The sequence below is a fragment of the Lithobates pipiens genome, unplaced genomic scaffold (assembly GCF_037356315.1).
Source record: "Lithobates pipiens isolate NorthernLeopardFrog02 unplaced genomic scaffold, aLitPip1_a1.2 Scaffold_10, whole genome shotgun sequence".
Taxonomy (NCBI): Eukaryota; Metazoa; Chordata; class Amphibia; order Anura; family Ranidae; genus Lithobates; species Lithobates pipiens.
The window spans coordinates 105,770,751-105,798,485 of NW_027507686.1; the positions used below are offsets into that span (position 1 = coordinate 105,770,751).

The window sequence follows — 27,735 nt, forward strand, 5'->3', positions numbered from 1 at the left end:
GGTATGGTGAAAGGCAAGAAGGACCTCTCTGTGTTTTGTGTCTGCAGAGGCCGTAAAGACTTGGGGATATTTGGAGTGGAAGAATTTGGGGGTAGCGTGCGTGGAGAAATGGGTTTCCTGGAGAGCCACTATACCGGCTTTCAAAGTAAGGAACGTGCGAAATGCCTTGACCCGTTTCTGCGGTGAGTTGAGTCCTTTAACATTCAAGGACAAAATATTTAGGGGGGCCATAGTGTAAGAGAGAGAATATGCTCATGGGACCAATTAGGGCCCGAGCGGGCCGACCAGCCAAGGAGAAAGTGAGGGAAGGGAGGGGCAGGGTAAAGGGAAAGAAAATGTAAGAGGGGGGGACGTTTTTGTGGGGGGGGGAGAGGTGTGAGGCGGTGTGAGCAAGAGCGCACCGCCCAACAAGTAGGTGTTGCAGTCCGCCCGACCAAAGGCCAGACAGGCGGGGTGTGCATCAACAAATGGGGGGAGCAGTGACGGCTCACCGCCGCGTGCCCGTAAAAGTATCATTGAACAATGCAACGAAGGAATTAAAACTTAACATCAACAAACTCTACCAGATAAATGTGGCATTATAAGTGCAAATAAAGGGGGTGTCAAGGAGTTTCGGTCACAGTAGAACAATTTACTGTGAGGAAACAGTATGGGAGATAAAAATAGATCAAAGAGTATATATAAAAAAATAAAAAAATAAAAAAGAGGGGGGGGGGGAAGGGGGGGTATATAATTTCCTTTACGTTGTAGCTTTAGTAAAGCTGTCAGAAGAGTCGTATGGTTGGTAGAGATGTCTATGCTAGAACAAGAAAAACATGAGATAAACAGAGTTCTGTGGGGAGATCAGGGTTTGCAAATCCCAAAAACTGGCGGCTCAAAAAAGCGAAGTCGCCAGAGCAAAAAAGCAGAACAAAAAAGCTGTAAATGGCGTTCGTCAGCGGGGAATAAAAATCTTCGGGCTAGGGAAGCCTACGCTGGAGGAGCGTTTAGGGGTGTCCCGCTTGACAGAAGAGGAGCTTGGAGTAGCTTGGCGGTTCCGCCTTGGTGTGGCTGCGTAGGAATAGGGAGCAGGACGAGCTGGAGTGCGGGGAAGAGATGTATCTTGAGGTTCAGGTGCGACAAGGTGGAGAGTCTCCAATAGATTCTGTAGGGCCTCGGGTGAGGAACAGGTATGTTGTTGGCCTTGGTGGGAGAAGTGGAGCGCAAAAGGAAAGCGCCAAGCATATTTTATCTGGTGTTGCATCAATATTTGGAGCTGTGGTTTCATGGCACGTCTCTTCGCAATCGTCGAGGGAGCAAGATCGGTGAAGAGCTGATATGCGTGGCCTTGGAACAGTAGGTCTTGCTTGTTTCGTGCGGCCGAGATCAATTGCTCTTTCGTTCGGAAGTAGTGAAGTTTCACGATTATATCTCGTGGGGGACCTTCGGGTTGACGACGCGTTAGTGCTCTATGGATCCGATCGAATTCAAGACGTTCGATCGGAATCGACGGGGACAGTTCCTGGAAAAGAGCTGTAGTGAAAGACTGCAAATCGTCCACGGTCTCGGGGATGCCCCGAAGGCGAAGGTTTGATTTTCGCGAACGATTTTCCGCGTCCTCCAAACGGGATAGGAGGACCGCGTTGTCATCGCGGAGACTCGCTTGATCACGGACCAGTTCTTGTATTGTGAGCTCCGTGTCGTCTGCTCTTGTTTCGAGGTCGGCAGTGCGCTGGCCTAGGTCACGGATCTCGCGGGTGAGTCTGTCTGTTATTTGGTCAGATGTGGCTTTGAGGGCCTTGTGTAGCATGGTCTCCATGTGCTTCAGGAAGTCAGCCTGAGACATACCTGTCTGTGAGGTAGGTTGCGGTGCGTCTGTGCACTCTGCTGAGATGTCCTCCTCCTCGCTGCTCTCATGATGGTGCGGGTTGGTGATGAGCTGGGCCGCCGCTGAGGCCTTCGCCGCCATTTTGGAGGAAGCACGCGCCAGTGCTTCTTTGATCGGTTTCGGCTTATTTTTGCCCCGGTGGCCGGTCAAAACCATTCCGGGTGAAGCGCAGGGCGATCCGCTACGGGGGTCCACAACGGTGGAAGTGATGGCCGCCTGGGATTGCAAAATTATAGCTCGGGATTGCGGCGGTGAGAGCGGAGCTCTAACGGGATGCGTCCGTCATGGTGAGCTTCGCGCATGCGCCCCCCTAACCAAATTTTTTCAACTGAACGAAGGGTCTGTGCAGGACGTGTCCACCCTATGGGAGGCACATAAGGCCTTTTTTAGAGGCTTGTGTATCTCAGCCGGCTCCCGCCTTAAGCGTGACTCTTCAGCACAGAGACTAGACATCATCTCAATTGCGAAAAGCAGAAGCTCTGCTCTTGGCCTCTTCTACGGTGCCATGCCTACGCACAGTGACCTCTCTACGTGAACGGTTAAAGTCCTTAGACATGCATAAATGCTCCAAAGCCCTACTTTGGGCAAAACAAAAGTTTTATGAGTTCGCCAACAAACCTCACAGGATGTTGGTGAACAAGCTCAAACCCCGCCCGTTCCATTCTTATCCTGAACTCCTTATTCAGGCGGATGGCACTCCAACTCACTGCCCCTTAACAATGTCTAAGGTTTTCGGTGTGTTTTATAAAAAACTGTATAACTGCCTAGCCTCAGATCCCAAACATCTGTTTACTCAGGAGAATTTTGATGCTTTCTGTGCCTCTTTAAAATTACCTGTGCTGTCATCATCCCAAGTTGACTCCCTTAATGCAACTATCACGTCAGAAGAGCTAGCGGCAGTTGTGAAAGAACTACCTTCCCATAAATCCCCGGGTCCTGATGGGTTACCCTATCTCTATTATAAAACTTTCCTACTGACCCTGAGTCCTCATTTACTGAACCTTTTTGCTTCCCTACGGAAAGGTATTAAACCCCACCCCCAGTTTTTACATGCACATATCACAGTTATCCCGAAACCGGGCAAATCGCCCACTATACCGGACAACTACAGGCCCATAGCCTTACTCAACTCCGATTATAAAATTTTTACAAAAATTTTAGCCAACAGACTCTCCTCTATGATTCCTACCCTGGTCCATAACGATCAGGTGGGATTTGTTCTGGGAAGACGGGCGGGTGATAACACCAGATGCACCATTGACCTCATAGACTTGCTCGACAAAACATCTCGCCATGCCATTATCCTAAGCTTAGATGCGTAAAAAGCATTTGACAGGCTTGGGTGGCCTTAAGCCCCATACACACTATCAGATTTTCTGCTGACTTTTTCCTTCAGATTTACCAAAAGAATATAATATGAGGTCAAACCTTAGGAGTTTCAATGTGTATACAATCAGGCAGGCCCTTGAACTACATGGTTTTGGTAAATCTGAAGACAAAAATCAGCAGAAAATCTGATCGTGTGTATGGGGCTTTACATGTTTGCCACGCTTAAGCGTTTTGGTTTCTCTGGTTCCTTCTTGTCGGCCCTACAGGCTCTATATTCTCTTCCCACGTCCCAGGTTCAATTGGCTTCTTATGTATCTCCATTATTTACACACAGTAATGGCACCAGACAGGGCTGTCCCCTTTCCCCCTTACTGTTTATATTATGCCTTGAGCCTCTAGCTGCAGCCATCCGGGAGAGCCCAGATGTAAGCGGAGTCTCACTGAGACAGAAGGAGTACAAGTTGCCTCTCTTTGCTGACGATATACTCCTCACCCTGACGAGGCCACACATCTCCCTCCCCAACCTTCACGCCCTCTTAGACACATTCAGCAAACTCTCGGGGTATAAAGTTAATACAACTAAAACTGAAGCGTTTCCCATCCATATACCTCCCTCGCTCCTCGCTTCTTTACAGCACAATTTCCCCTATCACTGGTGCCCTGTGTCCCTTAAATACCTTGGCATTCATTTAACGGCGTCATACTACTCTCTATACGAAGCTAATTTTATCTCCCTAATTGCAGAAACACACAGCTTACTCCGTGGATGGATAGCCTGCCCTCTGTCCCTTCTAGGTAGGATTAACGTACTCAAAATGGCCATACTTCCTAAATTCATATACCTCTTCAAAACTTTACCAATCGCTATTCCCATGCCACAGCTCAGAAATATCCAACGGGCCTTCACTAAATTTATATGGGGGAATAAATCACATAGAATTGCTCACATGGTGGTTTACGCCCCACGTTCCCATGGAAGACTGGGAGCACCTGACATTGTGAAGTATTACTATGCAACCCACCTCTTGGCAACCATCTCCTGGTTGTCGTATTTCGCTACCATTAGATGGTTGGAACTAGAGATGAGTGTTACCAGTCCTGTTCATCCCTGTTCTATGTTGTGGTCAGATCTATCCTCTTCCATAGCTCAACTCAGAAGCATAAACCTTGGGCCAATGCTATTTACCTTGTCCATATGGAAAAAATGTCATAGGAAGTTCTCTCTCTCTTCTCCATGCCCACCCCTGTTGAATGTTATCTTCAACCCGACCTGCCAGATAGCCTCTCTGCGAAGAATATGTTCTCATGGTTTAAATCGGGCATATTCAAACTTCGCCACTTGGTGCACCCAATGTCCCGTAAACTTCTGCCCTTCCCAGAGCTTCAAAATAAACATGACATTCCAAATCAGCTCTGCTTTTCATACCTCCAATTCAAACACCATTTTCATTCCAAATCACCTACTATGACCTTAGATAAACCTAGCGTCTTTGAGACTTTGTGCACTCAGGGCCCTTATCAGAAAGGCCTCATATCCTCCATATATAAGATACTCCACAATTCGATCTCACCTACAATGGATTCCCACCTCTATATGAAGAGGTGGGCCAAGATTTTACCAACTTCTTTATCCCACTCTCAATGGCAAGAGATCTGGACGTCCACTTGTAAAGTCTCCAGGTGCGGGGAGCAGAGAGAGACGGCCTATAAGGTCTTGATGTTTTGGTACAGAACCCCAAAGTGTTACATAAATATGATCCCTCATTATCTAGACTGTGCTGGAGGTGTCTGCGAAATGAAGGCACCCATTATCATATTTTCTGGAGATGTCCAATAATTGTACCTTTCTGGTCCTCGGTCCAATCCCTACTCCAATCAGTGCTAATGATAGATATCCCTTTAGACCCTATGCACTATTAGGCCTGCCAATTCCGGCTCTATCTAAACACACCAAGAAGCTGATGGCATTTATTCTCTTAGCTGCCAAAAGAGTAATACCTGCCCTCTGGCTGTCTCCCATCCCCCCTATGCACACACAGCTAATCTCCGCCATTGCGCAAGTACGCAGGATGGAACGCATGACTGCACTGGTACAGGATTCCTTACCCAAATTCTCAAAAATATGGGATAGGTGGGATAACTCCCCGTTCAACCCGGAGACAGCACCCTGATATAGTGATACAAACCTCCAGGAGTGTTTTATCAGGGTTCGGTCTCAGGATTCACATTACATACTTATTTTACAACTTGCAGTTTATATTTTATCTATGCAACTCTCGTATTCAAACCTGTGGTGTATCCCCTCCCCCCCCCCAACCGTGATTTATATGTGCCTTAACACTTTATAACCCACCTGCAGCGGATCTTGATGTTAAATTTGCAATGACAATATTGACTGTTTATACCAGAAGTATATTTTTTCTGCTGTGTAAACATTTTATTTTTTTCAATAAACATACATTTAAAAAAAAAAAATGAATATATCAAAATGCCATGCACTTACATCAAATATCAATAGTATCAGTCGTGCTAAACTGAAAATCTAATTTCTGTGTGATTGGGAGTCGGACAGAATCCAATATCTAGGAGTCCAGCTAACTGTCATTGCCATAGATTATATGAGGTCAATTATAAAAGTTTATTACACTTTGTTCAGGCAGAACTTTTTTTGCTAGATATGAGATATAATGGTTTGGATTGGATAGCGATTTTCAAGATAGTTGTACTGCCAAAAATGTTCTATTTAGAACAGTACCAATTACTTTATTGGCTATTTTTTATTTATTTTTTTATGAAAAATTTATAGTGCTTGCTGTTTCTTTATTTGAAAGGGCACTTTAGCAAGATTTTCTTTCCAAATGCTTACCAAGCATAGATCCAGAGGGGCATGGGAGTACCAGCAATTAAAGACTACTAAAGAGCAGTGCTACTCTACCAAATTATAGCATAGCTAACCCTGGCCTTGGTTAAACAATGGGTATTGCTTGTGAAAATTATGACTAATGGAAGGGACCTTTGGGCAGCAACTAAGCAACCATTATATCTGGCGGAACATCCCTCTATTTCAGCTTCTTTAGCAGAATGGAGGAGTCTCTTAGTAAAATATGAGCAGATCTTAGTCTATGATATTCCCCTCCAAACTTTAGAACTTTGATACCAACCTCATCTGTGAAAACATGGCTTGATGAGGGAAACTCCTCCCTAGCGGGGTTTCCTGGTGAGGTAAAACACAAGAATGCATATAAAATGTTCCAAATCAAGCATTTTATTTGTCCCTTGAAATCTGACACTATCCCTTACGCAAATTAGCATGGGATCTGTATTATAAGAAGTCTACCCAGAAAGGTGGGAACTCCCTATTCTATTACCTACTCCAATCTAATATTCAACCACTACGTTCATCTGCATTAATAAAATGGGAAAGGTACTTAGGCCAACCATACTCGAAACCAGCCTGGAGTCAGGCCTTAACCAATAGCTTTGGCGTTTCACACTGTGTCTCCCCCTAGGAGGGTGGAGGAGAAGGAAGTCAAAAAGAAGGAGAATGTGAATGATAGAGAAATCTTCAACTTTAGTGGGGCGACTTTAACTCAGAAAGAACATGATGTTCTTAATAAGGCTACTTTCACACTGAGGTGGTTTTCAAGTGTTTTAGCTCTAGAAATAGCCTCTAAATAATGCCTGAAAACTGCCTCCCATTCATTTCAGTGTGACTTTTCACATTGGAGTGGGGTGGTGTGCTTGTGGGACGTTAGGATAAGTTCTGCAAGCAGAATTTTTGGGGCAGTTTGGGGCAGTTTGGGAGTGCTGTATACAGTGCTCCCAAAATGCCCAGCCCATTGAACTTCCAAAGCATCTGAAAAGCGATTTGGAAGCGCCGCAACACAGGCACTTTTAACCCCTTTGGCCACTAGAGGGGGTTAAAAAGCACCCCGCTAGCAACCGAAAAGTGCTGCAAAAACTAGTGCAACTTTAGTGCTAATGTTTGGCGGCCCCGGTGTGAAACTTATCCTAACGTCCCACAAGCACACCACCCCACTCCACTAAAAGTCTTAACAAGTTTGAAACTTTTATTGATGTTCAAAAATACATTAGGAAAATGTAAGTCAAAAGGTACAGATTGTCTAACCTTGTAAAAAAATAGGGCATCAGTTGATATTCTGACATTCTGGGCTATCCAATACTTTGCTATTTAACCCTTCTAGGGCTTTAGCTTTGTTCATTTTGGTATTTAAGTATCTTGTTCTTAAAGATGTTGATTCACTTAAAATATTCCTTTGAAGGAAAATCCATGATCTTGAAATGGGAGTTGGGCAAATATGTAAATGGAAGAATTTAACTGTCTGCCTTGCAGACAAAGGAGAAGGCATAGTTCTCCTTAGTAAGGAAGCATACAATAAAGAGATGGCTAATATTTTTTGGATGTCTTTGTCCAAAAACCCCATGCATAAATATAAAAAGTCACTTGATTTGGTAAACAATGAATATAAGGTGGGTATATTGAATAGAAAGGGGAAACTTTTTTTTTGGTTATATCTGCTTTGTGAGTGCCAATCCTGTACTATCTACCAATGGTACATAAGAACCCCGATAATCCTCCGGGTCACCTTTTTAGTGCCATTGACTCGGTTACCTCAAGAATTGGAAAGTACATAATGAGTATTTGCAGCCTTTAGTAATTAAAACTCCATGAGGGATTCTACTCATCTTATCAATTTACTTAGAACAATTGAGTGGAAAGATGGGTACATTTTGGCAACAGCTGATGTCACATCTTTGTATACTTTCATCTTACATAGGCAGGGATTGTAAGTGGTGAGACACTTTCTGGAAAGGGATAGCAATCTAGTGGTGACTCAAACTCAGTTCTTTATGGACTTGCTTAAGCATATTATATTATTATATTGGGCCCTTGTTTACTTCAACGTCCCATGGTGGTACTGTTTATAGAGGAGGAGTGTCCTTGAGAAATTGTATTGCCCCCAATGTCATAGATCCACCCCGTAAGAAGAAATTCTTTCACAACTTGAGTTTTTTTTTGTTTTGTTTTTCCCTTGTATGAAGTGTGCTGTTTGGCAAATCAATTATTTCTGGGGTAGAAAACTTACTAGCTTTCAGTCCTATGAAAGGTGTTTAAAATATAATACTAATTCATTTATCACGTGCGTGACTAAGAATGGGGTGTATTTAATACAATGTTATTTTGGGTATCAATATGTAGGGCACACAGTGAGGATGCTGCAGACCAGATCCAAGAGCACATCACCAATATTAGGTCTGGTTTTCTAATCACAGTGTACCTAATAGCAAAATAGCGTGATAGCAATAGGCAGTGACAAGTACTCTTTATGGAGAGATCCGAAGTCTGTTGGACCCATGATGTCTCCTCTGCCCAAAAATCATCCGATAACACCAAGATTAGTGTGTTCAGTTGCTTTTCCTATTTAAAAATGGTGCTGATTACAACTGAAGAAACTGGGAATAATAGCACTTGTCTTTCAGATTCATACACCATACAGGTCATCGGAGTGCTTCTGGTCCTCTGTGGCCTATATGGTCAGCAGGTGGACTCCCTGGCTTCAGTTCCGGGATCTTTGGTGGGATGGAGATCCCAGAGAGGCAGCAGGATACCGATAGATGTTGATCGGACACTGGGACAGATGTTGATCAGACACTGGGACACGGACAGATGTTGATCAGACACTGGGACACGGACAGATGTTGGACACTGGGACACGGACAGATGTTGACTGGACACTGGTACAGATATTGATGTGCGCTTGGACAAGGGACAGATGGTGTTTGTTGCAATGGTGTGGGATGGCTTAACTCTGTGTGATCTTTGTGTGGCTGAACAATAAAATCATCAGCTACACACAGATCGATGACAGGCTGCAGCAATCTCCCTCCTCACTTGTCACACCCGGCCTGTCACAAACCTGAAGGGAGACTGAAATTACGAGGTCATGCCTCACTCTGCCATACTGGACACTCCTAACAGCCTTGCTGACTCCCTGCAGGCCTCACCCCTGATCCAAATCCACCCTCATGAAATGACCCAGCTCCTAAGCAGCTTTTCTGACATGCTAGCTGCAGGTCTCGCAAAAAATGCTTTGCAGATCACTTCATCCATCAAAGCTGACTAGGAGCCCACATGGATGCCATTGAACAGACAGTGGATGACTCTGCAGCATACACGAATCAAAATACGAAATGCATCCAGACACTGCAACAACATGAAACAGCTCTTTACAAGATAGAACTTTCAACACCTGCCAAATGGAATGAGCTCCACAGTTGATTTTGACAAGTGCGTGGTGAGGCTCATTTGCTGAAGGCTAATGAGATCAACATATCATAAATTAAAGTCTCCCTGGTTTGCTATCGGGTGTGGTTCCAGTGTAATTCTGACCTGCTGTTTTGCCATTTGAGACATACTACGGGGACCCTGTCGGGTATCTTATGTGAGCTATTGACGCTTGCCATCTGGTTAGCGTGCATTCTTTGTGGTGTTTGCACTTTTTGGTGATGGAAGACTGCACAATTTGTTTTAAATATTAATCGGACTTTATCAGAGTTTATTCACTTTGGACTTGGGACATTTCATCCCAATATATTATTTTTCACATTTTTATATAATTTATTTTGCACATATAATTAATTCTGTATGTATATGTATTTTCACATTCATTCATTTAAACATTAATTTAAGTAGCTTTTATATTTCATCAATTGGTAATTCATTATATCTTTTATCTGTATTCATTATTTCATGTTTGCTTATTTAGATTCACGTATTAATTAAGGTTTCCCCCTAGGGGGATATAGTATTATCAGCTCTGCTTTTTCTTCTTTTCCCTTGCATTTTGGTGTGTATCACACTTAGTAGCTGCTGCTTTCTATATTTATGTTAGTTTATTTTTTACTAGGCAGTTAGTAGGGCAGTATTTTCTCTTTTTTTTCAAGTGCAATGCCCTGGGCTTCTTGCCTTCAAATGGCTATGCACATTAGAGAAGTGAAGCCCGCATAACAAGAGAAACATATTATATCTCTCTTGCAAACTTTTCTATCCCCTTTTGGATACATATCTATTTCTATAAGAGGACATTGATATCTGCCTTGTTCGTGCACTCGTACCGTATATTGACAACAGCAGTAGAAATGCCCCCCCTCAGATTGTCTCAAGCCTGTAAGAACAAGTAGGATGATCTTATTAGATACGGTTTACTTTGAACAGTATTGAGTGGGCTCCATGCTGATTAAGACAGGGCGCATGCACTCCCCCCCTTTCCCATCCTGTGAGTGCCCTCCCCTTTACTGTTTGTCATTCCCTGTGATGTAATTGTGCATGGAGGAAGCGATTGGCTGTTGGGGTCGTGGGTTTCTGTATTGTCATATCCTTAATTGGTCATATTCTGTGTTGAGGTCACATGCTGTTTGTGGCTTCCTGTTTGTGTGTGAATAAAAAGCTGAAAGGTTCTCTGCCCGACAGGGTAGAAGAAGGAAAGATGAAGCTGAGATGGTGGTGATGTATGTTTACTGGGGAACACGGGAGACATGGGTTATTTAAGGTTGCATTATATCATTATGGTGAAGGGGCAAGTGTTAGTGCAGGTGAAATTGGTTATGTATAGCCAATCTCTCCACCACACTGTAAAGAGGCGCAGCTGCGCCTCTTTAACCATGTGATTGGCTGTGTCCAATCACAGCCGGTCACATGTAAACATGGAGATGCTGGTAATCGCTGCCCCCGCCTCACTCTGACTGAGGGTGAGGAGAGGAGAGATGATCAGCAGCATCTCCTCGCATAGGACATCTAGGTATGTAATCAGGGCACTGATCATCCATGACCTGATTATAATAAAAATCCCCACAGTGTCAGCAATAAGTGCCCACCAGTGCGAGCAAACAGTGGCCATTAGTGAAGCCAGTCAGTGCTTACTATCAGTGCTGCTTATCAATGACCATCTCTTTTGCCTATCAATGCTCAGTGCTGCCCATCAATGCCCATTAGTGCCACCTGTGCTGCCTATCTGTGCCCACCATTGCCACCCAGTGTTGCCTATAAGTGCTCATCAGTGCGGCATATTCATGCCCCCTCATCAGTGCCACCTAATCAGTGCTTATATGTCCCACCTCATCAGTGCTGCCTATTAGTATCCATCAGTGCCACCTCATCAGCGCCCATCAGTGAAGGAGAAAAATTACTTATTTACAAAATTTAGTGACAGAAACTAAGACAAACTTTTTTTTTTCAAAATTGTCTGTCTTTTTTTTTTTTAGGAAAAAAAAAAAAAAAAACAGAAGTGATTAAATACCACCAAAAGAAAGCTCTATTTGTTTGAAGAAAGTGATAAAAATTCCATATGGTTACAGTACACTGCATGACTGTGCAATTGTCATTTAAAGTGTGACAGCGCTCCAAGCTGAAAAATGGCCTGGGCAGGAAAGTGCCCTGTATTGAGGTGGTTAACCAATGTATAATTACATTTATTAATTGAAATCTGACATTACTAACATAATAACTACAATCTGTGTTAAGAAAATATAGATGCTACCTTCCATGAACAGCAATAGCCACAACACCAGTTTTTTCAATCATCTTCACCAGACTGACCGTTTCTTCCACCTGAAATATGGATTATCGAAGATACTGTTTAACATTAAGAAAACATAATTGGTAACAGAAACAGCAATAAAATGTTGAACATAAGGGGGTAGTGCTTGAAGAGTTAAATAATAATTTGGTATAATATGAATATTTCAGGCTGCAGAGTGCTACTTTAGGATCTGTTTTGAAGATGTTTGTTCTAAGTAATTTAATATAAAAAGTAAAAAAAATAAGAAAAAAAAAATAAGAAAACTGTAATTTGCCCTGTCCCACCAAGCTCACGGTGCAGAAGCGTGTGCATACTTAAGTTGTGCCCACATATGAAACAGTGTTCAAATCACACACGTGAGGTATCACAGCGATCGTTAGAGCGAGAGCAGTAGACCTCCTCTGTAACTCAAAAATGGTAACCTGTATACATTTTAAAACATTGCATAAGGAGATTTTTAAGGGTCAAAGTCCCCACAATCCTGAAAACTAGGCGGTTCAGCCTGGGGTATTTATCGGTAGTCATGAAATGTGACCAGCAAGCCCAAGTAAATGTAAATTTATACATTCTTTCCTGCAAGATATGGATCAGTTCCTCCATATCTCTAATTCTTGAGATTCTAGCGAACCACTCCTTAGCGAACCATTCCCTGATTGTCGGAATGTTAGATGAACATCAATGTTTAGGAATACATAACTTTGCTGCATTGACCATGTGCATGGCGAGGAAATTATAGTAGGTCTTTTTAGATAGGCACATGTGGTGTAGGAGGAATTGTGCTGGAGTATAATCAAGAGTGAGGGTAGATATCTGCGTAATTAAGCTGTGGACCTCCCTCCAAAAGGGTCGAAGGTTAGGACAGTCCCACCAGATATGCAACATGGTTCCCACCTCTGAACCACATCTCCAACAGGTATTGGGTATGGTGGGTGAAAATGTGTGGAGACGGGAAGGTGTTCTGTACCACCTGGTAATTATCTTGTAGCCGTTCTCCTGGATATCGACATTCAATGAGCCCCTATGTGCGTATGCATGGACTTTTGTCCAGTCCTCAACTGTCAAGGGGGTTTGTAACTCTCTATTCCATGAGTTTTGTGACAGAGATAGGGTCAAGATGGAGGGTTCCAAAAGTATAGAGTATAGAGAAATATGGTGTCTTTGGGGTGTCTTGCGGTAACAGAGGGATTCAAAGGGAGTAAGTTGTCTCATCCAACTAGTTTGAGAAGCATGGGTAGTGAGGAAGTGGTGTATCTGTCTATATGTCCAGAAAGAAAAGGAAGCAATTTTAGGGAGTGCTCTAAGCTTGTCAAGAGAGATAGGTTTCCCCTTTGAATAGAAATGGAGGGCTAAGATGTTGTCAGATGGCCAGTCATGTTGGGGGAAGGTGGGGGAGTCAACTGGGGGGAAGTCGGCTGCCTCTTAGTGTGGTTAGCGGACCTGGGATGGGGGCAAAAGATCCACAGGCTGAAGCTTTTTTAAACATCATCAATAACATATAAATGAGCGGAGGTGTCAGGAGTTCCTGTGGCCAATGTTTTGGAGGTAGCCAAGGGAGGAGATGTAGAGGTTTAGGTGAGAAAGCATTTTCCAGGGATACCCATGTCTTATCTAAAGCATGTGTATTACAGTTAGCAATTCTTGTAAGATGGCACGCAACGTAATATTTGTGCAGGTCCGGGAGCCCAATTCCACCTCTGAGTTTGGGTAATGTTAGGCAAGAGTATTTGATACATGGAGGAGAGTCTCTCCAGATGAAGGCAGAGCAGGCCTTCCGGTAAGCAGAGAAGAAGCATGTGGGCAGGGCTATCGGAATTGTTTGGATAAGGTATAAAAGATGCGGTAAGATAATCATTTTGATCAGGGCCAAGCGGCCAAACCATGACACGTTCAGGCCTGACCAATCTTTGAGGTGGTTTTGGGACCGAAGGAGGGCCGTGTGGAAATTGTTTGAGTAGAGGTCCGATTGGCGGGTTGGGATCTGAATCCCTAAGTAGGTAATTGTGGTCTTTTCCCAGTGGAACGGGAAGGACTCTTGACAGTGGGCAACCTCATGGGGGGGGGAGGGAAACATTTAAGGCATAAGACTTTGTGTAGTTAATCTTAAGGTTAGAGATTTTCCCAAAATGCTTCCAAGTCCTTGAGGAGGCAAGGCAGGGAGGTGCGAGGAGATTTCAAAGAGAGCAGGATGTCATCCGCAAAAGCTGCTACTTTAAAGTCTCTGCCCTTGTCACTCCTTGAATGTCTGGGTTATCTCTTAGCCTATTTAGAATGGGCTCTATTGTTAAAATGTAGATCAATGGGGACAGCGGGCACCCCTGGCGTGTGCCATTGCTGAAGGGGGAGGCGTTCGACAGGTGGCCATTAACTCTCACAGCCGCCAAGGGTCGGGAATATAGTGCCATTATCGAAGAGAGCATGTGATTCTCTAGGCCAATTGCCGCCAGGACTGCTCACATGTAGTCCCAGGCCACCCTATCAAATGCCTTCTCGGCATCCAATGAGAGAAAGAATCCTTGGATGAGGTAAGCCAGTGGTGCAGGTTCAGCGTTCGGATGGTGTTGCCCCTGGCCTCCTTGCCAGGGACAAATCCCACCTGATCAGGGGAAATGAGACTGGGTTTTAGGGGCAGTAGCCTATTGGCAAGTATCTTTGTGTATAGCTTGATATCTACGTTTAATAAAGATAGTGGCCTATAGTTTGCCACAAATAGGGGGTCCTTGCCTTCCTTGGGGATTACCATGATATGGGCTGTTAACATTCTATCCAGTTTGGTTTGTGGATCTGACAAAGCGTTAAAAGTATGTAAAAGTCTTGGGGAGAGCAATTCGGCATTATAATATTGGAGAGTGAGTCTGTCAGAACCTGGGCTTTTGCCAACTTTCATTTGTTTTAAAGTGGCCTCTAACTCTGTGGTGGAGAAGCGTTGTTCCAAAATTTGTGTTTGCTAGGTGGATATAGGTTTGGGACTGTACTGAGAGGAAATCTAGAATAAGGTCCTTACGCGTGTCGCGAGAGGCTTGGGTCGATTGGTTGGGGTGAAGATTATAAAGTTTTGAGTAAAAGTTTTCAAACTCTTTGGTGATTTCTTCATTCTTGGCCAGGAGGGTACCTCTCGGGTCACGTATGTTGTGTATGGCAGACAATAGTTTGGCAGATTGCACTAACCGTGCCAATAGGCGTCCACATTTATTGTCATGTTCATAAAAGATCCACTGGCCAAGGATGTAATGTCTTTTAGTGCGGTTACCCAGTTCCTCCAGGAGGAAGAAGCGGGTATAAATCTTGTAGGGTGGTTTGGGCTTGCGTCTGTTTGTGTGATAATTCTAACGTTTAAAGAGACCCCAATAGGGCATTCACATGTTCCTGGTGGAGCCTCTTGGACTTAGCCGCCAGTGCTAACAGTTCACCTTGAATTACGCATTTGTGCGCTTCCCAGAGGGAGATCGGAGAAACATCCAAATTTGAGTTTTCATCAAAGTACAGCTGGAGGCGTGAGCGTATGTGTTCAAGTGCAACTGGGTCCCTAAGTAGGGAAGGGTTGTAGCGCCAGATTTTCATTCTGGGGAGCGTTTCAGGGAAGGAAAGTGTGACAGTAATGGGATTGTGATCAGAAAGGAACATAGGTTCAATGGTGGACTGTTGTAGGAGTTTTAAGTCTGTCTGGGAGAGAAAGAAGTCGTCAATCCTGGAGTATTTTTGGTGGGGTGCAGAATAGAAGGTGTAGTCAATGGTTGAGAGTGATAGGGTGCGCTACATGTCGTGAAGGGTAAGGGTTTGGAGTTGGGCCTTGATTTGGCGTAGCGCCCTGTAGGTTAAGGTATACGTCCCCGTAGAGGTATCCAGTAGGGGGTTTAGGGGGACACTGAAGTTGCCGCCCGGAAGGAGGCCAAAAGCTCACATATTTTCCGGTAAAAGGCAACATGGTGGTCATTGGGGCAGTATATGTTGGCCAATGTTATCGGCTTAGAGGTGTATGTACCTTTGAGGAAAACATATCTACCCTCTGGGTCTATGAGGGGATCAGACAAGTGGAAATTTGCATGTTTGGGAATTAGAATAGAGATGCCTTTCAATTTGGCTTCAGGGTTGGTGGCATGAAAGGCAGAACAATAAATATGGTTGGATAATTTAGGTATTGCATCATATTGCATCTAAAGGTGCCCAGCTGGAGTGTGGTCAGTAGTTCCAGGATCAATATGAATGAGTTTTGCCGCAGCCCTGCAGGGAGCCCCCCATGATTGAGATGGGCAGGAGTCCACACCAGTCAAAGCGGAAAAATAGAGCAGTACATGCAGTGCTGGTCAGTGATGCGTTATGTCACAAATAAACCTTTAGCCGGGATGGAGGCGGACAACTTCAAGGCAGGGTTTTCAGCCAGGTTTAGGTAGGGGCATGGTAGCTATGTAACCAAAGGGTTTGCCAGCAATGTGGGCCGCAGCCCCCATTGTAGGTGGAAAGTGTAGGCATCCGATGCATCTGCATCCTAAAAATAAAGAAAGAAAAAGAAAAGAAAATTAAAATTTAGGGAATGTAACCCTCTATTCAAGCTCTTGCATAGGGAAGCTCTGAAACCCCTCTTCGCCTAGGAATGAGAATAAAGGCAGGGTGTAGTGTCTGATTGGAATCAGTGTCAGTAGCGGGGTGAGGGAAGGGGGAACACTGAAGTCTCATGTGGGAAAAGAGGGGGTGAGGATGCCATGTGGGGAAGGGTACTCATGAAAAGCAGAACATAGTTGAAGTGTAGGTCATTAGGCGTCTAGCATTTCTCTTCTCACAGGTGGAGATCGCGGAAAGTCCGGACTCCATTGGTGAAGGTCGCAGCAGGAGGAGCGGCCGTTCGGAGACATAGGACCCAGTCTGCATCTGCGGGAACTCTGCTGGGAAGTCATAGGAGAGGGGTTCAGTGTGAATGGCAGCCAGGGCTCCGCAGGGAAGTAGAACGCGTACCATTCTGGGAGCTCAGTGTTCGGAAGGTCGAGTTGGTCACAGAATCCCTGGAGGTCTTATTTCTGGCCTGCAAGGTGTCTAAAAAAGGCTGTAAGGCTCTTCTATTCTGGAGAGTTATCTGGGAGAGGTCTTGGAATAACTTCACTTTGGTGCTGTTATAAAGAATGTGACTTCTCTCCCTGGCTTTGCATAGTATTTCCTCTTTGAGGGGGAAGTTGACAACACAACATTTAATGTCCCTAGGTGGTTCGTTGTCCCGGGGTTGGGGGCGAAGAGCACGGTGGGCTCTTTCCGTGTCGATGGGGGAGTCCGTGGGGTGAACAACTAAGTCATTAAAGATGGTGCATATGGTTTGTTGCAGCACTCTTGGGTCGGTGCTCTCAGGGACACCCCACACCCTAATATTGTGCCTCTGCCCCCGGTTGTCCAGGTCCTCCACATGCCTGTGGAGTTCAAAAAGTTGGGAGAGTTGAGAATCATAGGCCGATTGCACCTGTCGGATGGCTGTCGCATGGGTCTTAGTAGTCTGCTCAACGACATCAATGCGGTGTGCCACTGCTTGTAGGTCTGCATTTTAAGTCCGCAATCACCACAGTGACAGTACATTTAATGACCAGCGTCACCTTCTCCAGATCAAACAGGCTCGGTGGGTGTGCCCCGCCGTGGCTAGGAGGTGATCCCCCTGGCATCTGTGTGACCGGTGTGTCACTAGGAGAGGTCGGGCTTGGGCCTAGACTGCCACATGTGTGGATTGTTTTTGAAACTGGAATATCTCCGGGATGTTTTTGCCCAGTTGGGATTGGGAGTCCTTAGGGGTACGGGAGGTGGACGAGCTCCGGGTGTACCTGTTCATAGCAGGATCGAGGTGTAGGTTCCCTTACAGGCAGGATTTTCATCCCCGGATCGCAGGAGCTCTTAGCTTAAGCTTCCATTGCGGTCTCCGTCCAGGCCACGCCCCCTACTGTTTTATTTATTTTTTATTTAAAAAGTGTATTTTTCCCTAAAAAAAAATACGCTTGTAAGACCGCTTTGCAAATACTGCATGACAGAAAGTACTGCAATGACCGCCATTTTATTCTCTATGGTGTATGAAAAAAAAATATATATATATATATATATATATATATATATATATATATATATATATATATATATATATATATATATATATAATGTTTGGGGGTTCTAAATAATTTTCTAGCAAAAAAATATATTCTAACTTGTAAACAAGTCTCAAAAAGACGCTTGGTCCTTAAGTGGTTACAGACTATTCTATAAGTCATAAATTAATTATTATTATTATTAATTATATTTATAATAATAATTATTAATATGTTCTAATATGTGTATCTCTATGACTGGATGAATAATGAGCAAGGAAGTATTTCCTTTATAATAAAGGAAATCTGTCACCTGACACTAATCATAATATGCATTATATTTGTAACTGATTGGTGGAAAATAATTAATAACACCCTTCTCATCCTGTATACTAAAGATCTTGTACTAGTCAAAAAAAAAAAAAAAGCTCTGCTCTTAATTTTTGCATGCATCTGGTTAAGCAGGACTTCCAGGGCCCTGAGCCAAGTCAAGGTAAGAGGGAGACCAATGGTAGAATTTAACCCCTGCAATTCAGTGGTGTCAGAAGTGGGATAGGTAGAGGCCACCACCGTTATGGTTGCCCTCCAGGTATAAGTGGGTTGAGGGTTATAAAAAAGACTGGATGTTAGCTGCCAAGGTGCACATATCCTCTCCAGTTGCTCAGAAGGAACGGACACTGCAGGCTGCCCACATACATACTGTGAGTGGAAGTTGCTTCAGAAGGGCTGTCCGGCAAGCAGCCCCTAGATGAACATTGTCTGTGCTGGTTGCTTCAGGCAGTCTGTCCAATACGCAGAAGTGTCAGGATATCCAGAGCTGCGGAGCCTGTGGATAATTTAAAGGATCCAGGAACCCAGAGGTCTCCTTCTTATCCCTTTGACAAATATTTGTATATAGAGTATAAGCGCTTATAAATAATAATTGTTAAGGAGATATGTCAATGTGTCTCGATGACTGCCTTAAGGGTGAAGGCACGGAATGGTCTCAAGAAGTCAGAACAGGAGTATTTCTGGGTGAGCAATGTTAACCACTTAAAGACTGCCCACTGCATATATACTGTGACGGGACGGCTCTATTGCACAAAACAACTTACCTGTATGTTGTTTCATTAAATAGATACTGTTGGCAGGGTAGCCAATCAGTGTGTCCGGTGGACAGCAGGACCACCCATGATCGCTCCACAGAGGCAGAACAAGGCAGATCCCCGTTCTGACAGGGACACAGATCTACTGTTCCTAGTAATCGAGAACAGCAACCTCTGTGTTATTCCTGTCAGTACTTCCCCCACAGTGTTAGAAAACACTTGCAGGGAACACACTTAACCCTTTAATTGCCCCTGATGTTAATCCCTTCCTTGCCAGTATCATTTATACAGTGATCAGGATCGTCCCTGGTCCCCAAAAAGTGTCACTTTTTTTTTGTTTGTTTTTTTGGTTCAGATTTGTCTGCTGCAATGTAGCAGTCCCGCTAAAAGTTGCTGATATTATCAGTAAAAACAATAAAATAAAAATGTAAAGTCCATAAAAATATCCTATTGTTTGTAGGCACTATAACTTTTGCGCAAACCAGTCAATGTATACTGTGATATTTGGGGTGTTTAGCTCAATGGTAGATGCTATTTTTTTGGAGTCCACGTCACACAGCCATTGCTGTTAAGGACCTGGTAGCCCATGTTTATTTAAAAGGGAAAACAGAACAACAGTCCATTCAGGATTCCTACGCAGAGGTTCAACTTCATTTGGCACTCATAAATGAAAAACATCCCAAGCCACCTGGCTCTCTTGTCAGCAGTTCCTCTGCTTGCTCCCAACAGACTTTTTGATTCCTTCCAGCCCCCTGGACTCACTGGCTTCCTTATGCCGCGTACACACGAGCGGATTGTATGGCGTACATAGTCCGTCATACAATTCGACGGACAATCTGTCGTAGTTTCCACTGAACGGACTTGACCACACACGGATACACAAACAGTCCGTCGAAAGCTTGCGCGATGACGTGTACAGCACGTACGACGGGACTAGAAATAGGAAGTCCAAGACACAGCAAAGCACCCTTCCGCCGTGTAAATCCTTTCTGGGCATGCGCCATTCTTAGTCCGTCGAACTAGCATACTGACGACCATATTGTCCGCTGAAACCAAAGTACGACGGACAGATTTCTGGAAAATCTGAAATTCTTAGTACTCCGGACTGCGCGCTGAAAAAGTCCGCTGAAGCCCACACACGAGCGGATTGTCCGCTGAAATGTGTTTCAACGGACTAAGTACATCAAACAGTTCGACCGTGTGTACGCGGCATTAGTCTCCTCGAAGCTCAAGGCTGGCCAGCCTTTTCCAATTCCTGGGCAAAGAACCCCCCTTACACGGGCTGCAAGTCTCCCACAGAGCAGACAGCTTTCCTGACACAGGTCTGTCTTTAAACAGCAAGCTTCTTCCACTCCACCCTCCATCTCCTACTGCTCTCACCAGCCCCTCATTATGAGGGTTGTGTACACCTGGGTACACACCCTGCTGGCTGTCCACAACACTTGCTATACCAGTGAAAACAGTGCTAGCAATAGTGACAACATAAATATGCTCAAAATTGAAAAGAATAAATATCCATCATAATTATGCCTAAAATATCATCATATGCGCAAATGATAAAAATATAGTGTCCATCAAAATTGATTACATTAATAAAGTGTCCAACATACTAAACATGCAACACAATATTTCCACTTCTTGGGCTGAACTCACCAACCAGGTAACCGGAGCTGATTAAGCAAATGTAAGAACTGATGATGTAGAGGCATTCCAAAAACCAAGTGCACACTGAATTGCAATTCTGAAAGTGCACTGAAATGCACTTGTTCGTTTTGTTATCAATTATAACATCTAGTTAACATCATTAATATTAGGACAATAAATATGTCTAAAAATAATAGACCTGGCGCCAGCTGGGCACATCCACTTCTTCCAGGATGGAAGGCCCAAGTTGTTCCTCGTCAGCCTTTGCTGGGGTTGAGGGAAGGGCTGCAGGGAAGGGTAGAAAGCGATTCCCTGGCTTCAGTCTGGCTGTCCAGAAACTGCAGTTTGTTGAAGTACCCCAGCCTGGGTATATACACTTGTGCTGCTGATGCGCCTGATCGGAGTGATTTCTGGATCTTATTATGCTCCTTCTTATACATGTTCCTCAAGATCCCAATTTTCGTTTCCAAGAACATGATGGTTGCATCGGGGACCCAAGTCTTCACAAATTCCAGAAGTTTCTCCAGTGTTGACCTTCTAGCTTGTTTATTATAATATAAGTGGTGTTTCCCCACCCACAAATTTCTCATCTCCCTGCATTTGTCTATGAAACTGGCAAAGAATGTTGGGTCCTTAAAGTGATTCATATTTGCTGTAAGACAATACACAAGACCAAAACAGTAATGTCAGTCTAAACTCTCATAATCTTATCCCAATATAGGCCTCAATCTTCAATCAGTATAGGCCACTGATGGCCCAAGTCAAAATGTTACCTTCGTTAGAATGTTTGTCCTCCTTCCTCCACACACAGAACGTACGTACGACACACGAGTGTTATACACTGTGCATGTGTGAAACTCCACCCCTGTCACCCGCTCCTGACGTTCTTTAGAGAATATTCCCTGCCCCTTCTCTTCAGTGCGCAGTATGAGCGATATGGCGGAGACAGAGCAGGTGTGTGGTTGGAGTCAGAAAGAGGAGGAGGAAAGCCTAGAGGTTGAAATGTCCTGATCCCAGAGGCGAACATTTAAGGCTTTAATTATGGCCTTTCTGGAGATGGTGGACATCTCGAGGAGGAACGATTATGATGGCAAGAATGGACTGTACACCAACCCTAATGTGAGAAAGGACAAAATTGTGACAAAAGGAACAAATAGGGAAATGCTGGTCAGACCTGAGGGAGCAGGATCAGTATAGAAGGATCAAGAAAGTTATTCTAAAAAGTAAGTTGTTTTTTTGTGTTTCGATTATTATTATTATTACTTGCATGCTGTGCCATGTTATTTTTGTTACTGTTGTACAGTTTAAAATGGTGAATTTCATGTTCGTGGGCACATTAATCGGTCGTAAGAAAAATTGTTTGCTCACAAAATATGATGTTTTGAGCAGATACAGGTTAAATACATTTGGTCATGCCTATTTGTCTAAAAATACGTTTGGGACATTGATGTCTAAATGTGTTTGTAACTAGAATGAAATGCAAGCTTGATTCATTGTAATGTAAGGAGAGGGCACTCAGCAGTTGTTTACACATCTGGACTCAGGAGCACTAGTGAGGGACACAAGAACAAACTTTTGAAGGTGTCCCACACAGGTGCTCCAGTGGATACTTGGGGTGTCTCCATCTGTGAAAATTGTCAGAAAAAGGTAAGTATTCCAGCTTGGGTAAGGTAAAAAAAAACAGGTCTTCAGCTTGGAACTCTGCCCAAAACAGACAATTGTACCCCACTTCGCAGTAATGTTTCATATTCCTATTTCTGTACTCAAGTATCTGTGTGCTAAGTATACCTTTTGTTTCATTCTCATAGGGGAGAACAGACTAGGAGGAAACCACTCAGAGGACACCAGGAACCCCCCACATGGAACTAAAAAAAAAAAAAAATGTCCTGAGGATCAGGAGGAAGGAGAGGTGGAGGAAGTCGGTGAGATTGTCACCACAACAGGTGAGTGTCTGACACCTCAGCTTCAGGTACTATTATATATATGCTTGCATATTTCTAAGTACATGTTTTTACTCAAATTTTTAGGTGATGTGCTGGTTGTTGAAGAGCAAGCTGAAGATTCCGCAAGTGCACAAAGACTAATTAACGACCTCATGGTGTGGAATGGGGAAACTGACAGCCTAAGGAAGAAACTCAATGTTATGGAACAACAAATGAAGAACATGATTGATGTGTTGGGCAGAATCAGAATTTCTTCCAAATGCCACCATTTTCACTTTTTGTGGACTTTCCTAAAACTTATTTTTTGAAATTTTAAAAGCAAAATTTTGAAGATGCACACAGTGTGTCAACATATGCTAGCTGCCATCAGGGGATATCAATGTACGCGTTTTGTGGGTGCAACCACTTCCTAGTAACTCTAGGCCCTTGTACACACGGTCAGACATTCTGACAACCAAATCCGTTGGATTTTGTCCGAAACTGTTGCATACACACGGCCGGACAAAGTTGTAGGAAAATCCGATTGTACATAACGTGATGGCGTTATTTCGTTACGTCGGGACTACGTTCAGGCTAGTAGCCAATAGCTTTGGTCTAGGAATTTGTTCTGAGCATGCGTGGCACTTTGTCCATCGGAGTAGGCTACACATGATCGGAGTATGTCCGATCAGAGCATGTTGTCGGAAAAATGTATAGGCAAGTTGGAAAACTTGGTCCGTCGGATATTTTCCGACGGAAACAGTCCGATGGAGACCACACACAGTCGGATTATCCGACAATACGGTCCGATCGGAATCTCCGACCGTGTGTACAAGGGCTAGTAAGTGAGAGGAAGGGGTTGTACCCCTAAAACATTGTTCCCCCCATGATGGGAGATAGCACATGTTGACATTAATGAGCCAAAAAATTAACTGTGCTAAATAAACCCCAAGAAAACACAAACGCTTGCAAATTACCATAGGTGAATAAAAATTTAATTATTCAATAACAGCCATATATAAATGTGAAGCGTAAAAAAGGGTATCCTGATCGCTGTATGAGTTTTCTGCCTGCCCCTGAGTCAGTCTTTCAGTGGTTGTGCTGTACTGCATTTCGGTGTATGTTTTCTCCCTACAAGCTATATTTAGCTTGCCTCTGGTAAGCGAGCATTGTATGCGGTGGTGGGTCACTTTTGGGTGCTGACTGAATCAATTTATTTCACCTCACTGGATTATCACCTTTTTATATTTTTTGAAAAAAATGTTTGGCTTTACGTCACTGGGCAATAATTTTTCGTTTATGTTTTGGTTGACACAATAGGGACGAATAACATTATATTCATTTTTTTTTTTTATTTATGCAGATTATTATCTACTATTGTCATTAATTATTCACTGTTACTTTTATAGTTTTTTTTTTTTTACGTTTCACTTTTATATATGGTTGTTATCGAATAATTAAATTTTTTATTCACCTATGCTTATTTGCAAATATTTGTGGGTTTTTGAGTTTATTTAGTGCAGTTAATTTTTTTCTTATTCTTGTAATTTTTGTGTATATCTCACAATTTTTGAACAGCAGCTATTTTTTGATTGTATTTAGTTTGGGATTTGTCATTAGGTAGCGCAGTATTTATTTTTGGCTTACATGTTGACATTAGGCATGGGATCAGGAGGGAAAGACCCATTTTGACTGCCAAATTGTGTGCATCTTCAAAATTTGGCATTTACAGGGGTGACATCACCCCCATCTGATGAAGGCAATATCAAGACATTTTTGACACTATAATGTCTGATATTGCCTTCAGTTTTTCTGCATTGAACTTTGTAAATTACAAAGTTTGGTATGTTATTTTTCTAAACATGCGTGTTTATACCCAAAAAAAACAAAAAGTTGTAAAAAAAAACTTGAGAAAAAAAAATATTAATTCAAAATTGTATAACACACATGTGAATGTGCACAGAGTAAAAACTCTAATCAACAACGTGTGGCTTTTTCTTTCAATGCTCAATACCAATTGTTGATGTAATTTTGTGTTTACAGTGACAATATGGCTTGTTTACTAAAAGAAAATCGACTTGGCACTAGAAAGTGCATTAGGAGAACCTAGGAGACAGCCAAAAACAAACACAAGCAATAAAGAAAATTCAAGATTTTATCAGATTTATTTTTTTTATTAAAAAAAATATTTACACATTGTCTGGCATAGCAATGGCCCCTTCTACCTGTAAAATAATTTACATATTTCTGCCAAACTCCACGGGCCCTTTGGGGTGCCAAGCCAGGACGGCCAGTATCCAGGGTATTTTCAGGAAGGCACGCCTCAGGCCCAACTGAGGAAATATAATTTTGGCCATTTTTCCTTAAAAAAAATGTGCAATATGCAGATGAGGTTGATTTTGTACTCTGCCATATGGATTGCTGTCATAAACAGGCGGAACCTGCTGGCCATTATCCCAAAGGTATTCTCAATGACTCCTCTCTCTCTGGCCAGCTGGTAGTTAAAAACCCTCCTCTCCGGGGTTAGGGTCCTTTGGTGGAATGGCCTCATCAGGGTCTTGCCCAGACCGAAACGCTTCATCACCAATAAAGACGAACGAGAGTCCTTCCACGTGCCAGGCCACCAGTCTGGAGACGTTTGTAAAACTCCATCTGGGCAAAGACTCCTCCATCCGACCATTCTTCCCCAAGTCCACATAGAGGAACTCATATTGTGCCGACACTACCGCCATTAACACTATACTATTAAACCCCTTATAGTTATAATAGTAAGACCCCAAATGGGGTGGTGGCACGATGTGGACGTGCTTCCCATCTATAGCCCCTCCAGAGTTGGGAAAGTCCCAATGGTCAGCAAAATGGGATGCCACAGTCTGCCATTCCTGTGGTGTTGAAGGAAACAGTGAAGTCAAAATAGAAAAAGAAAAAAAAAAAGATAAGTACTTTTGCACATAACATTGCAAGCAGATTAGACACAAACATTCTTGGCTGACATCAGTATAACATTTATTTTAATGAGTATTTCAAGACAAAAATATAAGGTCCACTTATCAGATTCCTCACCCCCTCTAATTGCCCATTGGAAAAAAATTAGGGGGGAGGAGGGTTTGAGCTGTTTGGGAGCCAAAAAAATTGCCTCTTGTATTCTGCCTGAATCTAAGGACACATAATATTTGTACACATTTTAGGGGGTGTTTTGGGTAAAGCACTACAATGGAGCTGACAAAATACATTGTTAAGGGACTAGGCTATAGGTGTATATGGGCCCAGGACAGCATAATGGGGAGGTTAGTGAAGGCAAATATGCATGTAGGCCAAAAAAGGAGCATTTTAAAAGCTGGCAGCGGGACTGGACGCACGGCACTGAAGCTTCCCGTCTGTCCTGCCTTTACTAACAGCGATCGGCACCTCAGACACGAGAAACACGGGCAGATCGAAGCGCCAGAGAGCCCAGCACACAGGGACTGAACACCCGGTCCTCCTCGGCTCCACTGCCGCTGATAACTGAGTACTTCAGCCCGGAGGCAGCGGGACATCACGCGGCCAAGATGGCACTGATGGACTCATCCGCAGAAGCCTCCCCTGCATCCACCTCAGCAAACATCTCTGTGGGACCTGGACAAGCGAGGTATGGTCCGGAGTGGCACCTAGCCCCCATGGGAGACTTAGGGCCCCCCCTTCTGCTCCCAAGCCGCAGATATAGCCCACATAGGCAGCTATCAAGCAGACAGCCAGCCAGCACAGCAGCCCTTGACCATCATGGCTCAGACAGCGCGCTCTACAGGCCCCCCTGCAATGCCTGTAGCTCAGGGCATGGACAGTCCTGCCATTAACTGGGATGTGAAAACTGGCTACTCCACTGGACATCCCCTTCATTTTCAGAAAGGGGAGGGGACACTACCTGGGGCCCCCTTCCGCAGCGATCCCAGGGTACCAAGAAGAACCCGACCCCGCCAGTACCCCACCTGGGACCACAGTCTCAGCCTAGGGCTCACTCACGGCTCCCCATGGCTCGTGGACCAACTAGAGCCTACCTATTCACCGGGCCGGACACAAGGTCTCCCTGCTCAGACACCCCACCGCCTCCCCCTAGTCCATCGATTCTGGGGGCCCGCACGGCAACGGGGGTCCACACGGATCCGGGGGCTCGCATGGGCCCGATGTGGGATGTCCAAGGAGCTGAAGTCGATGACTCTGATCCTGAACCTTGCACCTCTTGGAGAGACTATGTCCATGTATGCCCACGAAGCAGGACTTTCGTATGCTCATCCAGGAGGTCCGTGAAACTTGCAGATCAAAGATTAACATGCTGCAGACAGACCTACAACATCTCTCTACCAGGGTGTCCTCCTTGGAGGACGAGAGTGGAGACACTAAATTTGAGATCTCCCACATTCTCTCCCAGCTGGCCTCACAAGCGAATACCCTCTGCGATTTCCAACGCCACCTTGAAGACTTAGACAATAGGGGCCAGCGTACCGCGACCTCCCAGAAGCGACCCAGGGCGAGGACCTACCCATCACGCTCCAAGCCATTTTCAAGAACATACTGGGCTACCCAGAACACCAAAAGGTCAAGCTTGACTGTGCCCATCGAGCCCTCTGACCAAGGGGGACAGGATCCAAGCCGCAAGATGTGATATGTAGAGTCCATAACTAAACACTTAAAGAGGAGATCATGAGAAAGGCCCACAACATGCTCTCTATTGATTTCGACGGTGCCTCCATTCAACTCTTTCCAGACCTGTCATGGCTCAAGCTCCAGCAACAAAGATCTCTACAGTCCCCTTTGTCGCTACTATGGGAAAATGACTTCCGATACCACTGGGGCTTTCCCTTTAGTCTCACGGCAAAGAAAGATGGGAGATCCACAACGATTAGATTCCCAGAAGAACTTCAGTCTTTCTGCAGAGACTTGGGCATTCCCATTCCACCCACACCTGGCTGGGAACCCCTCCCAGTCCCGCCACCACGCCCGGTCCCTTGGACCCAGGTGACAGGTCGAAAACGCCCTGGATCCTGCCCGACTGGAACCTCCCCGCCATCCCGTTGGCGATGAGTCTATGCTCTGGACAGGGACACTGCCACATCCACTAGGCCATTAGCCGAAGTATATTCGGATTTATGCATTACAGACCCCCCCTTCTGTGATGGTGCCCCCTCTGGGGGGGGGGGGGCGCTGGCCCAGGGGAACTGTCCCCATTACCCCCTTTTCTTTTCATTTTTTCTTTTTTACTAGTCC

The 27,735-nt window shown here is 44.3% G+C and overlaps 1 protein-coding gene across 8 annotated transcripts in view; it reads right to left on the reverse strand.

Moving 5' to 3' along the window:
• Positions 1 to 27,735, reverse strand: part of DUS2 (dihydrouridine synthase 2) — a 1,012,599-nt gene that overhangs the window by 505,601 nt on the left and 479,263 nt on the right. For all 8 annotated transcript variants that reach the window (XM_077457206.1, XM_077457175.1, XM_077457217.1 and 5 more), the window contains one exon: positions 11,755 to 11,825. In XM_077457206.1, the coding sequence (XP_077313332.1) occupies positions 11,755 to 11,825 (71 nt within the window). The remainder of the gene's footprint in view (positions 1 to 11,754; positions 11,826 to 27,735) is intronic.